We start from the raw sequence: 22,881 nt of genomic DNA, 5'->3' as shown, positions 1-22,881 counted from the left end.
TCTGCAATGGTTGAATGTAGCTGATGAAGCTGCAGTTGCATATGCATAAGCCATATACAACATGAACGAATTTGTTGTTAAAAAGGGCACAAAAGAAAAAGCAACACCATGATTCATGTAACATTCGGAATGTATCCGAGATCTGTGCCTAGGAGATAAGCACTTCAGATCGACCAAATCGCCAGTAATTGTGCAGAAATGCATACTATACCAACTTGTGCACGGCTTCCACGTTGTCTTGGCACTCTAAGTGATGCTGCTTGGTGGAAAAAACATCACTTGGCAGTGCCCGTGGGTCTTGGGCCCCCTTATAATCTTGTATACCGACATTGAAATGTTTATAAAATGTTTCGATAGTCTCTGCTCGAGGTCCCAGAAGACTTGCTGGGGCGACCACTTTCGACTTGCGATCACGACCGGCTTCTCGAGCTGTACAACTATATCAACATGGCCAAGTTCTTGAAAAGCTTTGTCGCCATCGGCTTGGTGACGAGTGTCCTGGGACACGCCGTCCTGCAGACACCGCAGCCGAGAGTTGTGAGTGCAAAATTTCCAGGTGCTCAAATAGTATTATACTGACCAGTGAGATAGAGTGGCGACAAGCAAGTAGAGCTATGCGGTGCGGCAGTGACTACTGCACTTAAAAAGGGTGAGCCTCATCAGTAATCCTTCTCGTGAGATTGTCGTATCACTGATAATCTTCATCACCAGACCTCGCGGGTCCCATTGAGGACGCACTGGCAAAAGACGATGGCACATACAACTGCAACGCATACCAATGCCGAGGTTATCAGTATGAGGACAACGCCGACAATGTCTACAACTACACGGTTGGAGAGTTCATCTCCTTCCATGTGGACTTGGTAGCTGGTCATCATCCTGGCTGGGCTGTACGTTGAACTGCGAAACTAAGTATTTCGCCCCCGCTAATTGCAACTAGAACTTGTCCGCCGTCGACCTGGCCACGAACACCATCATCGGAGATCCGCTCATCACCTGGGCCGACTGGCCAATCTCTGGCACAAATGACGACAGTAAGTCGCTCTGTCGGTGTTGTTAAGAGAATAATTATTGACATATTTCGCAGTCAACTTCAACACGACTATTCCGGAATCTTTGGCTGAACCATGTAGCGAGGCTGGGGCATGTATTCTGCAATGGTACTGGTGGTCAGACAGCAACAGCCAGACATATGAGAGCTGCCTTGACTTTTATGTCACGGCATAGATCCGAGGGCTGTTGGTCATCTTAGGGGCCCAGATATTCGGCATCTCGCTACAGAAAAGGTCATATACTAGCCCAAGTGCCGACATCTGATATCGTCGTCACAAGAGCACATTAGTAACAAGGACTATTTTGGCAATGTGCTCGATCAGACACCAGTATGTCTTGTAAGTGACCTGGCTTAATTTGTGAATGATTTGAGAATCAGTAATGAAGTTGATGTTTGTGGATAACTGTCGCGACCAAGTAGAGTCAAGGTACGTGGCTTTTTTTTTTTTTTTTTTTGTTAGGCATACTTCTTCGCAGTTCATTGATTTGGCACGGATTCGGCCAGGTGCATACCAAGTTCTTCTTTATAATGTATAGATTTGGCACTGATGTTGGTGTCGCTCTCATGAAACGCGATTCTTTTGAAGAATCCTAATGTAACATTGCACACTTCTTTGCCGACGGGGAGAAGCTGTCGGCTCACAAATATGTGACCAATGGTAAATTGGTCGTCGTCGAAAGGGCGCGCGGGGCCCCCCAGACACATTCCTAGATTAGATATGCATCTAGCGGCTCTTCCTACCTGCATATGCGCATCTTATCTAGCTCATGCAATAATTACTGCATTTTCTCGCATTAAAATTTCAACTATCGAATCTCGTACGACTTCTACCACGATCTTTTCTGACTGAATACGAACGGACTTACAACACGCGAAATCGTCCGAAAAAGAAAAATTGAAGAAAGGGACAATCTTTTCTTTCACACTTCTTCTTCAATCTCGAATCTTTCTGTGTTCCAACTAAACAATACTGGCAGCATGGGCGACGCTTCGCCAGAGACAGTCGCCAACGGCAAGTGCCAAGGCGCTGACTGTGAAAACGATGCTGGCGCTTTGCAGTGTCCTACATGCCAGAAGCTGGGCATGAAGAATGGCTACTTCTGTTCTCAAGATTGCTTCAAAAAGAACTGGGTTGGTTGAAGATTTCTGTTATAATAAGATTTCCAGCTAATCAAGAATTCTTTTTTTCTGCTTTTAAGAGTCAACACAAAACTCTTCACAAGCCAGCGCCAAGCAAAACACAAAATGGAACCACCTCCGTCACGGGTTTTTACAATCCCTTTCCAGGACATACTTTCACTGGCTCTGTGCGACCAGTTTACCCACTGTCTCCTAGGCGCGCAGTCCCCAAGTCGATAAAACATCCCGATTGGGCAGTCACTGGCATACCCAAGGGTGAGAACAAGCTGAGCAGGACAAAGATCGATATCCTCGACGCCCAGGGACAAGAAGCAATGCGCAAGGTGTGCAGACTGGCTCGGGAGGTACTAGACATTGTGGCTGCGGAGGTCAAGCCCGGTGTCACCACGGACTATCTAGACGAGGTCTGCCACAAGGCCTGTATTGAACGTGATGTAGGCTGAACCCACCTGAATATAGGCATATCTCAGTCTTTGGTTGCTAACCAGCGCAGTCATACCCTTCGCCACTCAACTACAACAACTTTCCCAAGTCGTTGTGTACTTCTCCAAACGAAGTTGTCTGCCATGGCATTCCTGATCAGCGTGTCCTATTGGATGGCGATATTCTCAACCTCGATATTTCCCTGTACCATGGGGGCTACCACGCCGACGTCAACGAGACCTATTACGTGGGCGACCGAGCCAAGGCCGACCCAGAGTCGGTCAGAGTGGTCGAGATAACGCGGCAGTGCTTGGACGAGGCCATCAAGCTCATCAAGCCCGGCACGCCGTTCCGCGACTTTGGCAAGGTCATTGAGAAGCACGCCAAGGCCAACAACTGCAGCGTCGTGGCCAACTGGGGAGGCCATGGCATCAACACCGAGTTCCACCCGCCCCCGTGGATCCCCCATTACGCCAAAAACAAGGCTGTTGGCGTTTGCAAGCCCGGCATGACCTTTACGATTGAGCCCATTCTCACCGTGGGCAAGCCTCGCGAGGTTTACTGGCCAGATGACTGGACAAATGCAACAGTTGATGGAAAGCGAACTGCACAGTTTGGTGTGTATAATCAGACCGCCTGAGCCATTACAAAGTACTGACCTAATTCCAGAACATACCTTGCTCGTTACTGAGACAGGTGTCGAGATCTTGACCGCGGCGACAAAGGATTCTCCCGGCGGCCCCGTACCCATGCCAACCACTGCAACTGCTTCATGATGCAAGGCCCTAGACAAGGCTGTTGACGACCTCAAATTCTCCGTGGGCTACGAGCCTGACGCGTCCACCCTTGATCTTCCGCTCTGAAGCTGTGCGCTCGAGGGGCAAAAGGAGATTGAATGTCACAATGAAGGCTTGGGCGAATGGCATGATACCTAGTAGAAGGGACAAATATGCTGTATGGGCTGTCTGGAGACATGCAGGGTGGTATTTCGAATGGCCAGCGCATGAGATTCGTAATGTTCTGGGTTGTCGTCGGCAGCGCTGTTGTGCTGGTAGAAAAGCACATGCCATAATGCATTACACGTCGAGCAAAGGGTCCAGGAAGAGCGCAGCCAGACATGAGATCCTGTCTGATATGATGAGATATTTCATCTGTTTGTTAAGCTCTGCATTACTGGTCTTTTCAGAAAGCCGTGTACCCGTGATCTTGGCAGAGTCATGAACCAATAGAAAGTGCTGTAAAACGTAATACCAAGCATCGCCAAAGTTGTGCCCCTGTGGAAGGATCGCACGCCATGAAGTAGCATGCCGGAGTGGGTAAGTCCTGGTGTAACTGTTGCATTTTGTGGCAGATATGTTGTCGACATCGCTTTCTTGAACTCCGTATGGAAGCAGGCGGCAATTCGACCCACTGCAAGGATCGCGCCCGCTGAGCGTCATGAAAGCCGGGCGCTCTCCCCGGCAGTTGGCCGGAGGCAGAGGAGTCTGGTTGGCGGCTCCGGCACGGTGTTGAAATGTTTCGGTCTGGTTCCCGAAGGTGACTGTGTTTCGCTTGGCATGCGGCTGTTCCCCCTGCATATAGATCGAGACTTGCGTAAGCTACCCCCTTGTCTCTGCCGCATCGAGGAGGTCAGATATGGTGCCAAGGACTATTTGAGAAACGGCTATGCTCAAATGCTACACTGCGACTCGGTTAGTCGTGGCGTAATACCGAGCCGGAATGGACGTATCGGACGCCCGGCAAAGAGCATTGCACATTATAAACACTAAATAGAGTTTAGAGTTACTTTGACCTGCATCAGCCAGGGTCATCAAATTCGTTTCTGTGGGGTAGACGGGCGCAAGCGACACTATATACAATTTCTTTTGCCAAATGCCTTGTTGTGATGATTGTGTAACTACTAGGTATCCATCAGTGACTCTGTTATCACAAGAGGAATCATGGAAGAAGCCCATGCGGACTTTGGGCGAGAACGTGGAGGCAGACTGCCCAGCTGCTCAAATATTCCACTTGTTGGTCATTGTTAGTGTCGATTTTGAGCCTCAAATGAGTCTCATGGAACGAAGAAAAAATGATCTCGAATCTAGACATGTTATACTCGTGCGCTAGCCAAATGTGTAAGGTCCAAGGCAAGTTTCTCAGCGGCCAAGGATCAAAACAGTGGCAATTCGATGACATCTCTTAATACTGCCAGTATTATTCAGCCAAATAGCGAATCCATCCCAGTTATTGCACCCCGCATAGTACTCTTAGGCATGCGTATGTCCCTAACCTTGCGAACGGCCAAGAGTTACTCTTAAAGGACAGTAGTTGGAAATAAGATGACCCCCATTGGTAGAACACACGACTCGGCCTCTTGGCATTAGAACTGCAAATCACCATATTCTGGGCAAAGATGATGTATTCAATGCTACATGAGGGTGAAATTAGACGACTATAATATGAGACCAGCTTGCCAGATCTCATCTCTTGAAATGCTCCTCCTCAGGTCCTTCTCTCATTCACTGGACAGCATTCGGAACAAATTGTAGCTTCATCTCGAGGCAGTCTTTCATTCAAAATGGTCAACTTTAAGAATATTGCGGCCTCTTTGGCTGTCTCTTCCATCATTGGAAGCGCTATTGCTCACCCCGGTGAGGTGCAATCTGCTAAGCAGATCAAGCGCGAGATCGAGAAGTACACCAAGGCCCAGCACAAGGCTGTCCGCTCCATGGCCAAGGTTGAGAACACTCCTCAAGCTTTGGCTCTGAAGGCTCGTGCTGCCGAGCGCCGTGCCGCTACCGTTGCTGCACTCCGCGAGAAGCGTGGAATTACCACCAGTAGGCTCAACTGATTCAGACTGTTGTCTGATAACCAAGCCACAGATAGGCATGCTGACCATGCTACAGAGTCCATGTTCGGCAAGCGATCCCAGACCGATCTCAACAGATACTTGGCCGAGTCCCACGACCTGTCTGCCTTGGGCTACACCCTCGACACCCCTCTGGATGTCATCTTCGGCTCCAACGCCACCAGCGGTCTGGCTCCTGAGGTTACCATCGGCCCATACTTTGTCTCTGGAGAGTACATCCGTACAGATGTGACCGATGGCTCGGAGGGTGTTCCGGTCCACCTTGGTAAGTCCTCATGTGCCAACTATATTGCTGTTACAGACTTTGTTTTCTGGATCAAGTATTGAAAAATGATCCATGACGAGTATAAGGGTTATTACAACAGTGGCTGATATCAATTCGTCATATAGACCTGCAGTTCATTGACATCAACACCTACACCCCGGTCCCCGAGGCTCTTGTTGACATCTGGCACTGCGATGCCGTCGGCGTCTACTCGGGTGTTTCCAACGGCGGCCAGGGCGGCCTAAACACCACCTTCCTGCGTGGTGTCCAGCAGACCGACAGCGATGGTGTCGTCCAGTTCGACACCATCTTCCCCGGCCACTACCAGGGACGTGCCCATCACATCCACCTGCTCGTCAGCGAGGACCCCGAGATCCTGCCCAACCAGACCTACATTGTGGGCAAGACCGACCACATTGGCCAAATCTTCTTCAGCCAGGAGCTCATCACCGAGGTTGAGGAGACGTCCCCCTACAACACCAACAACCAGGGACTCGTCCTTACTGCCAGCGACGGGATCGCCGCCGGCCAGGCCACCGCCGACCACGACCCTCTTGTTGACTACGTCCTGATTGGCGACAGCCTCGAGGATGGTCTCTTGGCCTTCATTACCATTGGTGTTGACACCACTGCCGACTACTCTGACAACTACACCCCCGCTGCTCACTACCAGGAGGGTGGCGGTGTCGACACTGGAAACGGTGGCGGCGGCCCTGGTGGACCCGGTGGACCTGGGTCAGTACAATCCCTTTTCTAGACCTCATTGGAAAACAGAATCCCATTCTAGTTTTCACAAGAGAAGACATGCACAGAATAATTACTAACTATTTCCATAGTGGCCCCCCTCCTTCTTAAACGACAAAGATCCTTCGCACTTGTCAACAATGACGCCTGGTAGAACCTGAGTCGGTGTACAAACGTGCTAGCTAACGATATCTTGGTGGGAAAAGTTGGTAAATTTGATCATGCAAACCATACTCTTTTTCTAGTTTACTAAACCAATTCACTCATTCATTGACTTCAGTCAAGTTCTGTCTGTGTTTGAAGCCTCTAGTATACAAACCAGTGAATACAGAGGGACACAAGATAGGCATGCGCAAATCGTAGAGAAGTCTTACTTTCTTAAGTGAGGAGTTGAATGACAACTTCATTGAGCCCTTGAAACTTGTTATTTAGTTGAGCAACAGGCTTATCTTTCATGCGCGGCAAAATCAAATGGACTTGAAGAGACTTTAATGCACTGCTACATGGATCACTATATGATCAAACTCGTCGTTCGATGTGGTCATGTGATGAAAACTTGTGTTACATTTGAGCGCACGTCGCTCCATGCGATTATGCTGTGACCCACAAACCAACTGTAAATCAAGAACCTCATCTTCCACATCCTCAAGGTCGGCGCCTTGTTCTGTATCACGAAATAGTGATTCATATTTAAAATTTCTACAAAACTCGTTTTTACAAAGAGAAGAACCCAGGCATTATTCACTGAAGGGCGCTTAGGCCCTATCTATAAAAAGCGAATCATTGTTTCCCGTGACCTAAACACTATCTAAACCCTTTTCTGGAGAGACAATCCTTTCGATCGTTAAGAAATCGTCAACATGCCCAGCCCAGGTGTCTACTTTTCCTCAAGCAGAGGGACCTGTAATCAAGGAGAAAACTTTCAGACTGGTTCATTGGGTAGCTCTTCCGCGAACACGGAGGCGACGAGTGACCGCGCAGCCATTCCTCCACATATCCTTGAAGGCAATCCATTCATTAACAATTACAGGCTCAAAAATCTGTTTATTCATTCAAAGCGCAAGGAGAAGGAGCAAATAAAAAAAGAAAGAAGCGAACAAATGCCATTTTTGCCTGCAAGGCTTCTCAATATCGTAGATACTTCGCTAAACATAGAAAGAGCATTGCCTAGAGCAGACATAGGTTTCGGCTCCTGTTGTAGTAGCAAATTGAAGTCGAGGAAGCTCTAGCAATTAAATTTACGAAGTCAATAAATCACTTTATCATTGAGACATGACTGACGATGGCAATGCTCAATCGTACAAGTCTCGAGCACCACAATCTGTGCATCTCTTGCCTTACATCCTTTTTGAACCGTGCTGATCTCGTGTCCAGATGTGCTTCCAGCAGACAGACAGCAGCGAGTGACAACACCAGTATTTGGTTGCTCGGCTTTCATGCGTCATTGCAGCTAGTAAACTATAGTTGCCGAGTACAATCGGTCAGACTATGGCCACTCCTTTATAGAACTAATCCATTGCCGACATGCAGCGGCTTCTTCTCGTTCCGGTCAAAAGTGCAGTCATAATTTTGGATGATGTTAGCTGAACAAGAGAGAGCACGGATCTTCAATGTCTTTCCCCCGCCTTGCATCAATCACGAGGGCCATGGCGACAGAACTGCAGTGCAGATCACCTGCTGGTATGAACACAACACTTATAATTGCCCATTATATTGCAGCATAAACGACCAGGACTCGGGAGAATAAAAGACTCGAACAAGGCTCGAGCTCCTCTGCATGTGGATCGACCCTTGTTGGGAGCTGTGCCCTTCCACCGGTTCAGCAATTGTCAAGATGGAAAATGCTGAAGGCTGGGGGGTGGTGTTTTCCCACTGGCTCCCCCCACCCACACCTACACACCATATTGGTATAGAATCCCCAATACGGAAGTCAGCTCCCGCTACCACGCAGACAGGGCCAAGACACGGGTTTGGCATTTTGGTTGTTGCAATCGCACCCCCTCATTGGCCGACATGACACGGCTCGAGCCATTTGCTTTGACCCTCTCGCTCGGAGAAAATGAAACTCTGTATGTTGCAGTATCACTGCAAAGTGTGCGTGCGGCTGCATTTCCAGGCTATTGGGCTTTTTTTCCGTTTATTTGTTTTCCGTATCGTAGTGGAGGAATGAGGACTATATCATCTCAATTGCTCCACCTGGTCATGGAGGGTGTTTTGAAAATTCATGTGTTTCGCAACTCAACAGCAGTGTACAGACTTTGACAATACACGACAAGAATCTGCACCGCGGGGTCGGTAGGGGCCTGGAAAGATTCTGAAAACATGTTGGTGACCATGACCTGGCGATGGATCCTCTTGGCCACAATTTCCATCCTTGTTGATAGATGCGTTTCGAGTCATGTTCAGAATGGCATCGTGTCCAGCGTCATCAGTCAGGACCAGACGGGACCAAGAGCATGGGTCACGGTGGCAGCAAATGGCGAGGCAACTACTATAGTCCCCAGCCTCACGACAACCGACGGGACCACCTCGACCATCTCGCCGCCGCCGCCGGAGCTGACGCAGACTGCAGTATGGACCTTGACCATCAGTGGCGCCACCACGACGACTACAGGTATCAATCCTGTAGCCACGGTATCGGGACTCGGGCAGGAGGGTTCCTTTTTGCTATGCGAAAACTATCAAGGGGAGCACGCCCCAATGTGCCAACCTGAAGATGGCAGCAGTCTTGATCCTGGACCCGTGTATTACGGTACAACCATTGTGTGAAAAAAAGCCTATTAGAGGCCATCAAACTGACTTTTCTCATAGTAACATGGAACGCAATGTACTTTGCTTCAGACAATGCATCAGTTCAAGTTGAAGGAACATTTGCAGATGGTGAAGGCTTCGCTTCAGAAGCAATACCCGCGACACTAGGGTTTTATACATGGAACACGACAGGCATATCGCAAAAGCTGGCGTCGGACAAGAGCTTTCTGGAGGTATCCCTTTCCCTCATTACCCTAGACACCAATGGCTCCAACACGGCGAGTCGGCAACAAGGGCCTACCGTCATGTTTAGCAGCCCGAGGTCGCACGGGTCCAGCAATCGCAGGATCGACGTCCTGACCGTCGTTCTACCTTCGATACTGGGCGTCACGATTCTCGTCATCATGTGCGCAATCTGTGTCATTCGTCGAAAACGGGCGTCCCTGCCGGGCTGGCTGACGCGACTGTTCACCGCGCCGCCGCCTCCTAGATACAACCACAGCCCGCCGCGTGTCATCACGTTTGACACCAAGCCGCCCAGGATCGACAGTGCCATACCGCGCTACGAGCTACAGTTGACGAATCGGGATAGTTGGTCGGCTACGAGTCTAGGCCGTGAGCCGCATCCGGGGCGCAACGTGTTCCGGGAGGAGATGATGAGGCAGAATAGGCAACGTGGATGATTGGTTTGTGATTCATACATGACAAGTGTTCGCCATTTCACTCGAAACAGCAGATTCTCAGGATAGAGATCCGTGGCAGTGTAGTTCTCTGTCACTTTGAAGTTTCATGATTTCAAGTCGAGTGTAGCATTGAGCATTTTCCAAAAGGAATAGCATAATTTAATAATGATTGCGCCTACAAACTATAACCTATCTCTGCCAAATTCTCAATATCATTCTTCGTGTTGACCATGCAAGAGCTTCGCATACGAGAACGAGGTAGGAAACCGGCGCTGTCCTGGCAAAAGTTGGCCATGTTACTCATAGATGAGTGGTCTGGTCCAACGTTAAGTTAAGATGGGCAGAAGTTGGCTCTACGACAAAGGACACGAGATGACAGGTGCGAATGGTAGTAAAGACATGAACAAATTATGCTTGAATAGCGACAGTGGTCACTGGGAGTCATACCGTGATTCATTGTGCTGGGTTTTACTTCTTTATTTTATTTTTGCGTCAAGTCGTTGAATGTACCGCCGGCTGGCCTAACGGCATGATTATCGTGGTCTCATGAGCCTGAGTGCTACGTGGGTTGTGATCACATCAACAGATGACCACTCTATCTTCACAAATTGTGTCTCTGTTCACATTTGTGTGCGCCCTGAACGCCCCCATATGCCCCGTCATCTTCATAGAATGGTTCCGAATCCAAAAGTAGTCTTGATGCTTCGTACGTAGTATTCCAGCCAGTTGCGCTTGGTCACATCCTCTTGGCCGATGGGCACACCAGTCCAGTTGACACGCATGACAGTAACACCATCAACGTCGTTTTGGTCAAATTCAATGACCTGCTTCGAGTAGTGGCCGGCGGGCCACTGGTTCAATCGCCATGTCTGGACGATCTTCTTGGGCTCTTGGAGCTCGACGTACTCTCCAGAGACGTTGCCGTCAAACAGCTCCCACTTGCCACCCTGCTTGGCACCCTCGAATTTCTTCGGAGAGGCACGTGTAAAGGCAGCCAGGCGCTGAGGGTCGGTGAAGGTCAGGTAAAGCTGTTCGGCAGTGGTTCTGAACTCTTCTTGATCTGACACGGTAGTCGTGTTGACGACGCTGCCGGCGTTCTTTTGGGTGCCGGCAGCGGCAGACGACTGACCGGCAGCGCCGCTAGGAGCGTGGATCTTGGGTGTGGAGAATCCGCTCGAAGGGTTGGAACCGGGAGCATGCTGAATGTCCTTGCCGTGCTCAGCAATTAGAGCTGGCGTCAGCTTGAGGAACTCCTTGCGAAGCTTGGGCACGAGTTTCGAGCGAACCAGATCCTTTACGGGCTGCTTCTCCTTGGACTCGGAGTGGATGTCGATGTCAAACTAGCTTGGATCAGCGACGAGTCCGGACATGTGTTTATCCAAGGCAACTTACGACGAACTCATCCTCTTCAGTGTCGTGAGCAACCTCCGGGACGGTGATGGTGCCAGACACATCCTCGATATCGGGAGCGGTGCCTAGTATTTGGTCAGCACAAAGTTCGCCAGTGCATCAACGAGTAATTGCGACATACCAGAGTACTCGAGGACGAGCTTGACGTCGAAAATAGTGATAACCTTGCCCTTGCGCTGGCTCACGTCGACATCACCATCCATGCTGACCACCTTGGTGATCTTGGCATTGACACCCCCCTCTTCGGCCGAGACCTTGGTCAAGTTCTCTGACAACCATGTCTGGGCCCAGTCGCCAGCATTCTTGCTGACCCAGTGCCAGTTGTTGGGGTTGTGAAGGGCCATGTTGGTGGTTGGAGCGTTGAATCGTGGATGGAAAATCTGCGATTCGCAAAAGAGAATCGTTAGCGCGGGTCAAAGACAAATTGTTGCAGTCGACAAGTGCGATTGGTAGAAGAATTGTATCAGAGATAGGTCTTAGACCACAGCATTTTGGTCATCAATGGAGGGAGTACAAGTCGCCCTATGACTGGTGCCAGCTGGATGTCTCATCATGTAGGTAGAGCGTTAAGTGTGGTGAAAGGACGGCTAGGCAGGGAGAGGTTGGGAGCAAAGTTGCCGGCGAGGGCATCGAAGCTCTTTTTTTTCTCCTTCGAGATAATGCTTACTTACCAGTTGGTTGGGATGTCACAAAGTTATTTTGTTCAACTACTACATATGCGTTGAATGAATAGCAGGAATGTGCCGAACAAACAAACGGCAAGTAGGTAGGAATAAGCGAGTAGGATTATGTAGGCAAAGGCCTGAGTCGGCAACGCAGGGGCACAAACGGCCACGGCAGAGTAAGAGAGCTTTCTTGATAAATTCTAGAGCTTTCTGAAGTTCTTTTCTAGGCTGGCTGGAGTGGAGTGGAGGGGCAGAAAGACTCGGTGAAAGCTTTTTCCTGATTGGTAGGGCCCCACTAGCCAGGTGTCTGTAAGGGCTCCAGTTGGTGAATTGTTTTGCACTCAAATTAGCCAGCTGCAGCCCCGCCCTCCTACGCCGTCGCCCTATTATACCCCACCATCCATCTTGAACAAGGTACCAAACGCTCACCAACGGAACACCGCGCACTACCGACGGATGCAAAGACAGTTTGTTGACGAGATGCCAGGTACAACATGCCATGATAGTAAGCCTGGACTCAACAATAATGCATGTGAATTGCCGTTGCATCCCGTTTTTGCATAGTTGTATTTTCTGACCTTGGGTCATGTCATGATCTTGACAACCTTCTAGAGACACTTCGGCAACCCACATTGTCTTTGATATGCAGTGAAATAGGTGTGAATACTTGGGGTTCGGCCCTCCAAAGACTCAAACATGTCTTGCAATAGGTCCCTACTAGTAGCTTCAGAAAAAGAGGTCTGCATTAAGATATCCCGCCTTGGGCATCTCTTGATTTGTGCTTGCGTAGGTATGGCCAAGTCTGCCAAACCCTTATAACCACAGATCGACTCCGTCAGCCATAGACACACAAACATTGGGTCATTCATACTCCCCTCTGTGTACGTATCTACTATAAACAAAGAAGAAAAGAAATATTCCTACAAGAAGATCTTGGGGATCCTTGGCATTTCATCACTACCTTGTGGATACCAAGTAGGCATCCCTCAGACGAACGCTGATGCATCATTGAGCAGTCAGTGTTGGAGCGAGGTACATGTTGGCTTCTATGTTTTGCAGAAACAGTCTTTCCATTATTTGTAAACTGGGATATCAGATTTCTCGACAATCGAGGTAAATTCTGACAGCCCATATAAGGTTTAAAAGACTGCAGTTAGGAGTTGACCAACACTCAATCCTCCCCCATTGGTGCACGCGGCCCTGCTTATTAGCGTCTTAGTCAATGTCGTCACCAAAATAAGCATTTGTGGCCGCTTCCTAGTATGCATCTGACCAAGACTGTCAATCGTATTGCATTTTAGTATTTCCTGTTTTTGATTTCTGTAAATTATTATTTCCAGAGGCCTCTGCGAAATAAATGTATCTTGTCAGTTTTGCTGTGAAAAAAATATGTCTTATACCAACGAACGCACGCGACTACTCCAGGACCGGAGAGATGAGGCGGAGGAAGTCCAGTTTGCCAACGATGATGAAGAGGATCCTCGGCAGTGGCCACTCCGTTGGAAGTATGTTCAGATTCTCATGATTTTCTTCATTGGCTTGGTACTCCCGATGGCGAGCTCCATGTTCGCACCAGCCATAGATGATATTGCCCAAAGCTTTGAGGTGGACAAGCAGCTTGTCCTGGGCGGGCAAACAGCATTTGTTTGTTTTCTCGGTATCGGACCGCTCTTCTTCGCCCCCATGAGCGAGACGTTTGGCAGGAGAAAGGTGTACTTGCTAAACATTTTGCTGTTTTGCTTGACCCAAATTCCGACGGCACTGGCCCCCGAAATTAAGACATGGCTCGTCTCCCGGGCCTTTTCCGGGCTGTTCGCGAGCGTTGCCATTGCCAATGGAGGTGGCACAATCTCTGACCTCTTTAATGCTTCTGAGCGGGCCACGGTGTCGGGGGTTTATTTCCTGGCACCTTTGTTGTCGCCAACTTTGGGCCCATTCTTTGCTAGCCTCATACTGGCCAGACTCGACTGGCGTTGGATCTTCTGGATTCTCTTCATAATCAGTGCGGGCCTTTTTGTCTCTTGCTTCTTCCTACTTTTTGAGACACAATCCATGGCGATCCTCGAACAACGAAAGTCCAGTCTTGAAAAGAAAAACCCCGGCAAGAGATATGTGCTCAAGGGTGGATCTGAGCAGTCACTCCTAGGGAAAATCGCCAAAAACTCGACTATAGCCACAAAGATTCTGTTCCGGCAACCTATCGTAATGGTCATTTCCATCTACCAGGCCTTGATATTTTGCACCATGTATAGTTTGTACAGCAACTATAGTACTATCTGGTCCGGCGATCCCTACAATTTCGATACTATACAAGTTGGTCTGGCGTATCTGGCCCCCGCCGTTGGATTCACCATGACGGCACTCATTGTCGTCCCATTCATGGACCCGGTATACAAGAAAATGCAGGATCGCTTCAATGGCGGCGATGGTAAGCCGGAATACCGCTTACCCTTGGCAAATATTGGGGCGATCTGTCTACCAGTTAGCCTCTTTTGGTTCGGATGGGCGATCGAAAAAGGTCTCCATTGGACGATAGCCTTGGCCGCGATGCTATTCTTTGGTGCTAGTCAGATCTCTATTTTCAACGCTTTCCAGAATTACTACATTGATGCGTTCGAAAGCAAGGCGGCCTCTGCTCTTGCTGCCGGCGCTGTCCTACGAAGTATGATGGGTGGGATTATTCCACTGTTCACCCCAAAGATGTTCGAGAAACTGGGTTACGGGTTGGGCTTCAGTGTCTTCGGAATAGTCAGTGCCATGCTTATGCCAGCTCCTTTACTATTTACTCGATACGGCAGCACATTGAGAGAGAAGTTCGCGGTCGAGGATTAGCTGTTAGGCAATACATGATTTGGCCAAAACGTGGTCAAACATTTCTCAAACCTGTGCCTTGTTTAGCACCTTTGAGTCGATCCAGTTTCGATGGGTCATGTGAGAATTCATCTCCTCTGATACTGCATCGGCCTCGAATAAGGAACGATGTCCTTCACAATTGCACATGGCGATGCCTCCAGCCGTACGCGTACGACCACATCCAGGGTCATCAGACATGCAAAAGAAACACTCTGACAAATGGCGCAATGATCATTGATACATATTTGATGTCGCGTCAAGCCACACTCTGTTCCGCTCACGAGGCCTTAAAATAAATTTACAATTAGTAAGCCTTCGTCTCTAGTACCTATATGACTGACAGCCGGAACGTGCGCCCACAAACCGGAATTTCCGAATGGGGGTGGGTCTGCCATTGTCGTAAACGAGTACTCGGAGTTATCAAGTGGTCTAGAGTAAACCGATAACACGCTATCTTGCGACCGAAGCTCCGAAGTTCGAGCGAGTTATTAATCCTGGCAGATCGTTTCTTTAATTAATTGTCACGAGTTTCACATGTCGGTACATATCAAGACCGACGGGGAAGATATGTGGCGCGACTATAAGTTGCACGCTAGGGCGCTTCCGCCATCGGTTCTACTCTTGGCTAATGAATGAGAGTCATTGATTGTTGCAAAACTATACCTTCAAGATGCACGTTTTGGGAATCAGCGCTGGAACGCTGAATGGCAATTCGGAAGTTCTGCTCAAAGCTGCGCTGCAAGCGGCAGAGCAAGCACTCCCGGGGCTGACGACATCCATGGCCCGTATAAGGTACATGCGGTCGCCGAGAAACGGCAAGCCGTTGCCGCAATCAATTGTGCCGCACATCACCACGTATAGACCAGATGCCCCAGGGACCGACGACGTCGATGACCGGCCGGCACTGTACGATGCCATAATGAAGGCCGACGCCATCATCGTTTCGACCCCCGTGTACTCGCATCTTCCCCCGGGCCACATCAAGTGCTTCATCGACGACACGCTAGGCCCGGGAGCCGACATTGCGCTGGCGCTGGCCACGGATGAGGAAGGGCAGGGACTGGGTCGAAAGCCCAGGTCGAGCATTGATCCGCGTCTGTACAAGGCCCGCGTCTCTGCTTTCATGGTTGTCGCCGGGAGTCCGGAGGACATGCCCGAACAGTGGACGCTCGGCCTCGTAGGGCTGCACCAAAGCATGTACAGCATACAGGCAACGACGGTCGACCAAGCCTGCTTTGCTGGCTATGGACCTCCAGGATCCGTGTGTTCGGACGAGAAGAACACCATCGCGCGGGCACAGCTGCTGGGTCAGAGGGTTGTTAGCCAACTCGGCCAGGCCGTGGGCGCTGCGCAGTTTCTTGGCGAAAGCCAGGAAGGAAGCTGCCCCTACTGCCATCTTTTGACCATTAGTTTCCTCGGTGGTGGCGACAACATCATGTGCACCACGTGTGGCGCACGGGGCCGTCTCTTGGTACTCCCTGGCGGCTCATTCAAGCCCGAGTGGGAGAAAGACTCGGGTGTGAGCCACCTGACGCTGAAGGGGAAGAGGAAACATGTCGACGACCTGATTGTCAATTCTCAGAAGGGCATGCCTGATCATGACGCCCAACGGAAATACACATACTGGAAGGAATTGGACGTTACACTCGTTGGAGATGCACGACACCAAAAGTCGACGCTGTAGTAGCATTGCAGGACTCAAATTTGTGGAAGAGGTTTGAGGTGACGTTGGCAAAATGTGTTTCCATAGAAGCAACCATAGACGTGCAGTAGACGTGATAGAATGTGTTGTAGATGCAATGCTCCGTATCTGGAGTCGCTAGAGATAGACGGCTATATTGAATGGGTACGTAGGTAGGTAGTGAGCGCTTAGGTAGTGGATTATTGGCATGGTTTCATCCATTATCCTAATCCATTTGCCTACCTTACCTAGGTGGTCCATTGATTCATCACCAACTGATAGCATTCCAATGTAGAACGAAGGTCGTGATGCCGAATTGTGGGTTGAGCCAAATTCACTCAGAGCAGCAGGGCTCCCTTCGTGGATATTTCTAAATAAAGATTGCCTAGCAAAAAGAAACTAGGTTGTCAACTGGCACATTGATGAAAGCTTAAGATAGCAGCAAACTAATGTAGGGACGGCTCATGCAAATTACAAGTTGGGGGACGAAATGCAAATGCCGACCCTTCTTTGTGGAACTCGATATGTGTACTACTGTAGGTATCGATGATCGCACGGGACTTGGCGATGCCGGCGCATGTCAACCTGCTGTTGCTATTATTTGAGTACAGGTTGATCAACGGGGGCGGCATCGACTGTTGGGTATGGCCTGCCCTACCTTCTACTACACTAAACAAGGTATCGCTGAATGGGTCCGCTTCCCTGAAAAGCTTATCAGCATGGCTCCGAGGTTCATACAAAGGATAGTCGGGTTCGTTGAACTGCTGTTGTTGGTCCAGTGTAGGTCAGTGCGCAGAATATATACCCATCTTCATGCAGATTAGGTAAAAGTCAAGATGCCTCGGAGGGTGATCGTTTCTTGGAAGGTAATTTGCCCACTATCATTGCCCAGGGACAGATCAAGGTTATGTGCACGACAGCGAATCATGAATGCCGCTGTTGCTGGACTCAGGGCACCTCTAAGCGCCGGGTGTCCTGATCGAGTAACCACTAAAGACTCGGCCAATAGCAGTCCACTATAGGACTAGGTGCCTAAATATAGAGTACACTCCACTGTGAAACCCGGCCAATGACAGGCTTAGATCTTTTACCCTTGACCGCGGGCAGAATCTTGTCCCGTGTCTTCCCATTTGTTCGATCATGCTGAAGCTTGCCCCTTCTTGCACGCTGTTGGCTGCCCACCGCTATCCGGTACAGGCCAACAACTATCTGCCTGTCTGCTACTGTTGGCTTTGAATATGGCCATGCAGCTAGCAAGCAAGACATTACATGGGTATGGCGACCAGATGGACCGGCCATTGTCGACAGCAGGGGGGCCGACGCGGGTCCACGAGCTGACCATGCAGAGAATCTGCGTCGCGCAAAGATGGCAGCCGTCTTCCGGTCGTGGATTGCTACCCACGAAAATAAAGGGTTACTTGATGACTGCAGCGCGCGACGGGAGCTCCCATCCCATGGACCCTTGAATGATATTCTGTGAGACAAATAATCTCGATTGCCGTCTGAAAGATTGCATACATTGAGAGGAAATCTTGGAGCAGCACATGTTTGGCTTGCTGCTGCCGGGGTGCAACGACCACAGAGTACCACCATCGCTGCTCAGTTCAGTCCAGTTCAGTGGTCCCCCCCGACAGACATCCATCTGTGCCTGCAATACATATGCACGTCGACAAGACAGGTCAAGACTGCCAAGAGACTAGAAGAAGCCCATGTTCTTTCAATGTGACTGCCGACACTCGCTCAGTCGTACCATTATCACTTTTTCTATTTCCTGCATCATTTCTTGTCTCTGTCTTGCGAGCCCTGAGTAAGCAATATCGATCTTGCGATCGCTACTCTGGTGTTACAGGTGCGCCCGTCTGAAGTGTACTCAATATTCCAATTGAAGATACACACCAAGGGACATCGATGGGATTTGAGTATACCGCAGGATCCTCTCGCTTGTTGTGTTGAGTGAGGGGTACGGACCTCACGCCATATTGTGAGGTTGGGGGCTCAAGTGCTGTCCAGGGTCGGTTTCAGTGAAGAACGAGGCCTTCAGACCCTTCAGAGATCAATCATCGCACAACCTTCGTGTCGCTTTCGAACTCGGGTCTCACAGCCAACAATCCGCGACCATGACCTCTGCGCGTGAATCAACCTCGCGACTCCGTCAGACGCTCAATCCGCTGCGTACATCGTCACTCACCGGCTTCCAAGGCCAACTGGCTACGCCGCACTCGGCCATTTCGGTATCATCGCCTTATGCCTATTCCGCGGTACAAACTCCGGCAAGTTCAATCCAGCCGTATAATCCACAGCAATGGGCTCCTTCTCCGGCCGTGGAGCGGACACATCAGTTTCCCAGCCAAGCGCCCCATGAGCCTCCACAATGTAAGTGGCCAAAGTCTGAATATAGTCAATTCGAATCACAGTGAACTTATATATTCACTGTAGCCTCGCCGCTCCCGCCGCCACCGTATTCACCACCGCGCAGTCAACAACCCGCTGGTGAAGCATTTGAGACACCACCGCCAAACTCATCAGCCGCCCGTATACAGCCGACAGCTGTACATAGGCCGTCACCCGAGCCTCCGCGTCCTCAGAACTTTCCGCCACCTCCTAATGCCTCAGGCCGTGGCCCTTCGCGCGAGAGGCGATTTGGCCTCCCGTCCTTGACCAGGAGACGAGACAGAGATGCCGCGGAAGCAAGCAGTCCGCCTAGTGCTCATCCAGTGACTCCAATATCGAGGCCTCAGCCACTATCAATACAAACGGTCCAGCTGCCCGAGAGGATTGAGCCCATGCAATCATCTGCGCCTCCCAATGCTAGAAGAGCCGCCTCGGCAAGTGCAATTGAGACACCCACATCTGCCCGATCACGTTCTTCATCTCAGTCACGATGGGCTCCCGGATTACCACTGCCCCCTCCTCCACCAGGGCCGCCCCCGTCGAACTCCAGGTCCCAGAGTCTGAACAGAACGATCGATCCAAATCCAATCTTGTCTCCCCCAACAAGAAGACCGCCCCCAACCGGCGTGGCTACTCTTGGGCCAGTCCCCCCAACGCCGGCGGATTGGGTGGACGATGATCGACAGCAGGCGAACCGGGCGGCACAGGCCGGCCTGAGTCTAGACACGTCCAGCGCCTCCAGTGCGGCTTCGCAACCCCCCGAGTCTGCTACTCCTGGGTCAAGTCCGTCGGGTGGTAACCTGACGAGAACCGGTGCTGTTCGAGGGGAAAAGTCGCTCCGCGAGAGACGCAACGAAAGTCGGACCAGACATACTCGGGGTGAATCATCAAGTTCCAACATTCCCCCCTTGACGGATATCCTAGTGCCGCAAGGCGCGGCTAATTTGTCGCAAAAATTCTCCGTGAATAAAGGAACGCCTCGAAGTGGAGGTCGGTCTGCGCACGATACAACCTGGTCCGGCGACCTCAACAGTGATTCTAGGAATTCAACCCCGCGCGTCGAGAGTGCTGGCCTGCAACATCCCGAAACTCCGACACCACCTTTCTCGCCTCGGCCACAAAAGACTTATACAGGACTGGAAAATGCACAGGCGATTGCACCCAAGGCATTACCAACCCCTCCGCCTCAGAGTCGATCAGCATCCAGTGCAAGCGTGACACGGCCAGACATGCACAGTTCTATAAGTAGTCTAAATATTGGCCCAGCTCCATCTACGCCAATGACCAAACAAAGCGTCATCAGTCAGACGGCCGACCAGTTTTGCAAAGGCACGATTGAGCGGTTCCGAAATTTTGCTGAAAAGGAATCTGCCGCAGCTTCGGATGCTGACCGTGTCAAGCTATTCGCTGATTTCATCGTTAACGAATCTCGCCTACGCAGAGAGCGGTACAATTCCGCCATTGGTGCCATGGGCTCCGAGATCTTTGATCTGACCCGGGATCTTTTCCGGCCAATGAAAATGAGGCGCGACTCTGACAGTTCTCAGGCAAGCGAATGGACACCTCAGGTCTCAGCAACGCTCCCACGGAGCTCGACTGGCTCGTTATTTGGAAAGGAGCCGGCCAGCCAGCCAAATTCGGCGCCTGTCTCTGCGGGAGTACCGATCTCACCGGTTGGACCTCCTCCAAATGTGAATTGGAGCTCTGGGTATAAGCCAGCTCTGTCACCAATTCTCAGTATGAGCGTCAGTGATGCGTTTGATGAAGCCGATTCTCGGGGCCGCCCATCAAGCAGATGGTGGGAAGCAGACTCGGCGGGTGAGGCCTCAAATCGAATGGAGAGGTCGAAACGGGAATCAAAGTATATGGGCGTCCCCAAAGAGGCACGAGAAGCCCTTCAGTGGCGCGATCCACCCAACAGCGCGGAAGCCTTTGCAAGTTCGAGCAAAGGGTACGGTCCGGATGAGTACCCAGCAGAGAAAGTTGGATGGCACGAGCCTGAGCTGTCAGGTACGCCCCAGAACTTTAGGCGATCGCTGCTCTCGCTTCCCGCCTCGACTCCAAACACGCCCAGCCCTTCACATGTAGATGTATCGCGTCTGGTGACGTTACCACCGCCGTATCCCCGTCACCATCCAGCTGTGAACAATAATCATCCAGAACTGACCGAGATTCGCACGCTTGTACGGACCTTGTCTGATATGAAGGAGTTGGAGGAGACAAGAGAGCGCTTCTACAAAGACAGCAAGAGAATGAGGACTGAAGCAGCCGATTCTGTTCAAGGCAGTCGACAGACCCTGAGAATGAATTTACGTCGCGAAGTTAGTTCCGGAAGCATGTCCTACGCTGACGCCGCCGCCATTGAGGCAGATGCCGCCGAGGTGGAAAAGTCACAGTCCAAAGAACTAGAGAAGAAGGATTTCGATCGGTTCCAGACTGGTGTGGTCATGCCCTTGAATGAAATGCTTACTGGCCGCATTGGACAGGCGACTTCACTATTTGATGAGCTGCGATCGAGACTTTTTGTTGACACACATACGAGCGATCCCAATCTGCCTCAGGAAGAAGGCGACGAGCAGCCAGAGCTCTTGGAGAAATTGACACTGCTCAAATGGATCTTTGAGGCTCGAGAGATGCTTCACAGGGCGATTTTTGATTTGCTGAGCGAACGTAATGATCGCTACAAGGAAATGGCCTTGATTCCCTACCGACTGTCTGGCAACGACGAGAAACTCCGCAATGCCGAAGGCTTCTTTGCTGAAGATGCCGAGAAACGTCGAATCGCATTTGCCAAGGAAGTCATTCAGCGCACCGTCGAGTTCCGCACCGTAGTGGAGGAAAACGTCGAGCGCGGCGTCGACATGCAGCTGAATGCCTTTTGGGATATTGCGCCTCTACTGAAAAGTCTCCTAGAAAAAGTCCCCACGGACCTGAAAGATTTCCGCATACAGATTCCAGCTCATGAGTATGAGGAGAATCCAGACTACCACCCACATCCAATGCAATATCTGTATTCGTTGGTAATGCATACAGAGAAGAGTACTTACCAGTTTATCGAGAGTCAGACAAACCTGCTGTGCCTGCTGCACGAAGTCAAGGAGGCAGTGATGGGTGCCAAGGCCAAGCTCAGTGAGGCCGAGGGGCGCGATGGGCAGGTCATCGAAGAGGAAAAGAATAGCGAGCAAGTGTATTTGTCCGACGACCTCAAGGAAAAGGTCCGAGTGGTCCAGAGTCAGTGGACCGAGGGATTGGGAGAAGGAATCCGTCTGGTCAAGGAACGGCTCGGCGAGTGGTTGCTGAGTACGGGCGGTTGGGACGAGTCGCTTGAGGAACTCAGCATCGCATCCTAAGAGTTTGTCTGAAATCTGATGATGCGAGAGGACCTATAGCCGTACTTTTTGTGATTTACCTTTATGTCGCTTGATTGATACCCCTGCGAATTTTGCATGGTTTTATGATTCATATCGAGAATAGTTGAAGAAATTCATGGGACCTGTGCGGACTGCATATTACAATCGAATAGCTTATATTGATGATTCGTGTCATTTGATTTTAGTCTTAGATGATGAAGTCATTGTTCAGCACTTTCATCGAATAGTATGGTGTTAATGATTTCGCAGCGACCACCTCCACGAACTTCATCCCATTATTTTGACACACAACCTGGCAAGGTGATCTATGCCCTTGGGCCATTTACTCGCGATCGTGGCCATTATGCAGAGCCACAATCGTAGGGTCAATTTATTTATGATAAGGCGATCGCCCTAGCCAGTAAGAGATACATCCCTTGAATCCGACGCATATGACCTGCGTCAATGCAGCGCACTCACGCTATAAAGTAGGCAGCCGGCGGCCTGGGCGACATCTGAGTCACCATGCTAAGATGTTTGCCTCAGAGCAGGTGCATCTAGATTCCAGTTCAAGTAGTCTGCTCGGTAGCTAGTCTCGATAGAAGATAACTATAATTGAG

General features: G+C 50.4%; 8 protein-coding genes across 8 annotated transcripts; 7 read left to right on the top strand and 1 right to left on the bottom strand.

The window, feature by feature from the left end:
* Nucleotides 1-447: 447 nt before the first annotated feature.
* Nucleotides 448-1,227, top strand: PFICI_10191 (uncharacterized protein; the record flags this gene model as incomplete). Its single annotated transcript, XM_007838772.1, has 5 exons — nucleotides 448-537; nucleotides 592-649; nucleotides 712-890; nucleotides 941-1,034; nucleotides 1,088-1,227. The coding sequence occupies 5 exons, from the start codon at nucleotides 448-450 to the stop codon at nucleotides 1,225-1,227; spliced, it is 561 nt and encodes a 186-aa protein (XP_007836963.1).
* An 805-nt stretch (nucleotides 1,228-2,032) lies between these two features.
* PFICI_10190 (putative methionine aminopeptidase 1) lies at nucleotides 2,033-3,393 on the top strand (the record flags this gene model as incomplete). Its single annotated transcript, XM_007838771.1, has 4 exons — nucleotides 2,033-2,185; nucleotides 2,254-2,628; nucleotides 2,688-3,234; nucleotides 3,287-3,393. 4 exons carry the CDS (start codon nucleotides 2,033-2,035, stop codon nucleotides 3,391-3,393), a joined length of 1,182 nt encoding a protein of 393 aa, XP_007836962.1.
* Nucleotides 3,394-5,177: 1,784 nt separating this feature from the next.
* On the top strand, nucleotides 5,178-6,490 carry PFICI_10189 (uncharacterized protein; the record flags this gene model as incomplete). The annotated part of the gene is made up of 3 exons (XM_007838770.1): nucleotides 5,178-5,436; nucleotides 5,506-5,733; nucleotides 5,859-6,490. The coding sequence occupies 3 exons, from the start codon at nucleotides 5,178-5,180 to the stop codon at nucleotides 6,488-6,490; spliced, it is 1,119 nt and encodes a 372-aa protein (XP_007836961.1).
* Nucleotides 6,491-8,799: 2,309 nt separating this feature from the next.
* PFICI_10188 (uncharacterized protein) lies at nucleotides 8,800-9,911 on the top strand (the record flags this gene model as incomplete). Its single annotated transcript, XM_007838769.1, has 2 exons — nucleotides 8,800-9,229; nucleotides 9,289-9,911. The coding sequence occupies 2 exons, from the start codon at nucleotides 8,800-8,802 to the stop codon at nucleotides 9,909-9,911; spliced, it is 1,053 nt and encodes a 350-aa protein (XP_007836960.1).
* A 665-nt stretch (nucleotides 9,912-10,576) lies between these two features.
* Nucleotides 10,577-11,665, bottom strand: PFICI_10187 (uncharacterized protein; the record flags this gene model as incomplete). The annotated part of the gene is made up of 3 exons (XM_007838768.1): nucleotides 10,577-11,251; nucleotides 11,304-11,386; nucleotides 11,443-11,665. The coding sequence occupies 3 exons, from the start codon at nucleotides 11,663-11,665 to the stop codon at nucleotides 10,577-10,579; spliced, it is 981 nt and encodes a 326-aa protein (XP_007836959.1).
* Nucleotides 11,666-13,375: 1,710 nt separating this feature from the next.
* Nucleotides 13,376-14,818, top strand: PFICI_10186 (uncharacterized protein; the record flags this gene model as incomplete). The annotated part of the gene is made up of 1 exon (XM_007838767.1): nucleotides 13,376-14,818. One exon carries the CDS (start codon nucleotides 13,376-13,378, stop codon nucleotides 14,816-14,818), a length of 1,443 nt encoding a protein of 480 aa, XP_007836958.1.
* Nucleotides 14,819-15,509: 691 nt separating this feature from the next.
* Nucleotides 15,510-16,523, top strand: PFICI_10185 (uncharacterized protein; the record flags this gene model as incomplete). Its single annotated transcript, XM_007838766.1, has 1 exon — nucleotides 15,510-16,523. The coding sequence occupies one exon, from the start codon at nucleotides 15,510-15,512 to the stop codon at nucleotides 16,521-16,523; it is 1,014 nt and encodes a 337-aa protein (XP_007836957.1).
* A 2,114-nt stretch (nucleotides 16,524-18,637) lies between these two features.
* Nucleotides 18,638-22,261, top strand: PFICI_10184 (uncharacterized protein; the record flags this gene model as incomplete). Its single annotated transcript, XM_007838765.1, has 2 exons — nucleotides 18,638-18,893; nucleotides 18,957-22,261. 2 exons carry the CDS (start codon nucleotides 18,638-18,640, stop codon nucleotides 22,259-22,261), a joined length of 3,561 nt encoding a protein of 1,186 aa, XP_007836956.1.
* Nucleotides 22,262-22,881: the final 620 nt, after the last annotated feature.

This window comes from Pestalotiopsis fici (assembly GCF_000516985.1).
Source record: "Pestalotiopsis fici W106-1 unplaced genomic scaffold PFICI_Scf_7, whole genome shotgun sequence".
Classification (NCBI taxonomy): Eukaryota; Fungi; Ascomycota; class Sordariomycetes; order Amphisphaeriales; family Sporocadaceae; genus Pestalotiopsis; species Pestalotiopsis fici.
This window is presented reverse-complemented; position numbering and strand designations above follow the sequence as displayed.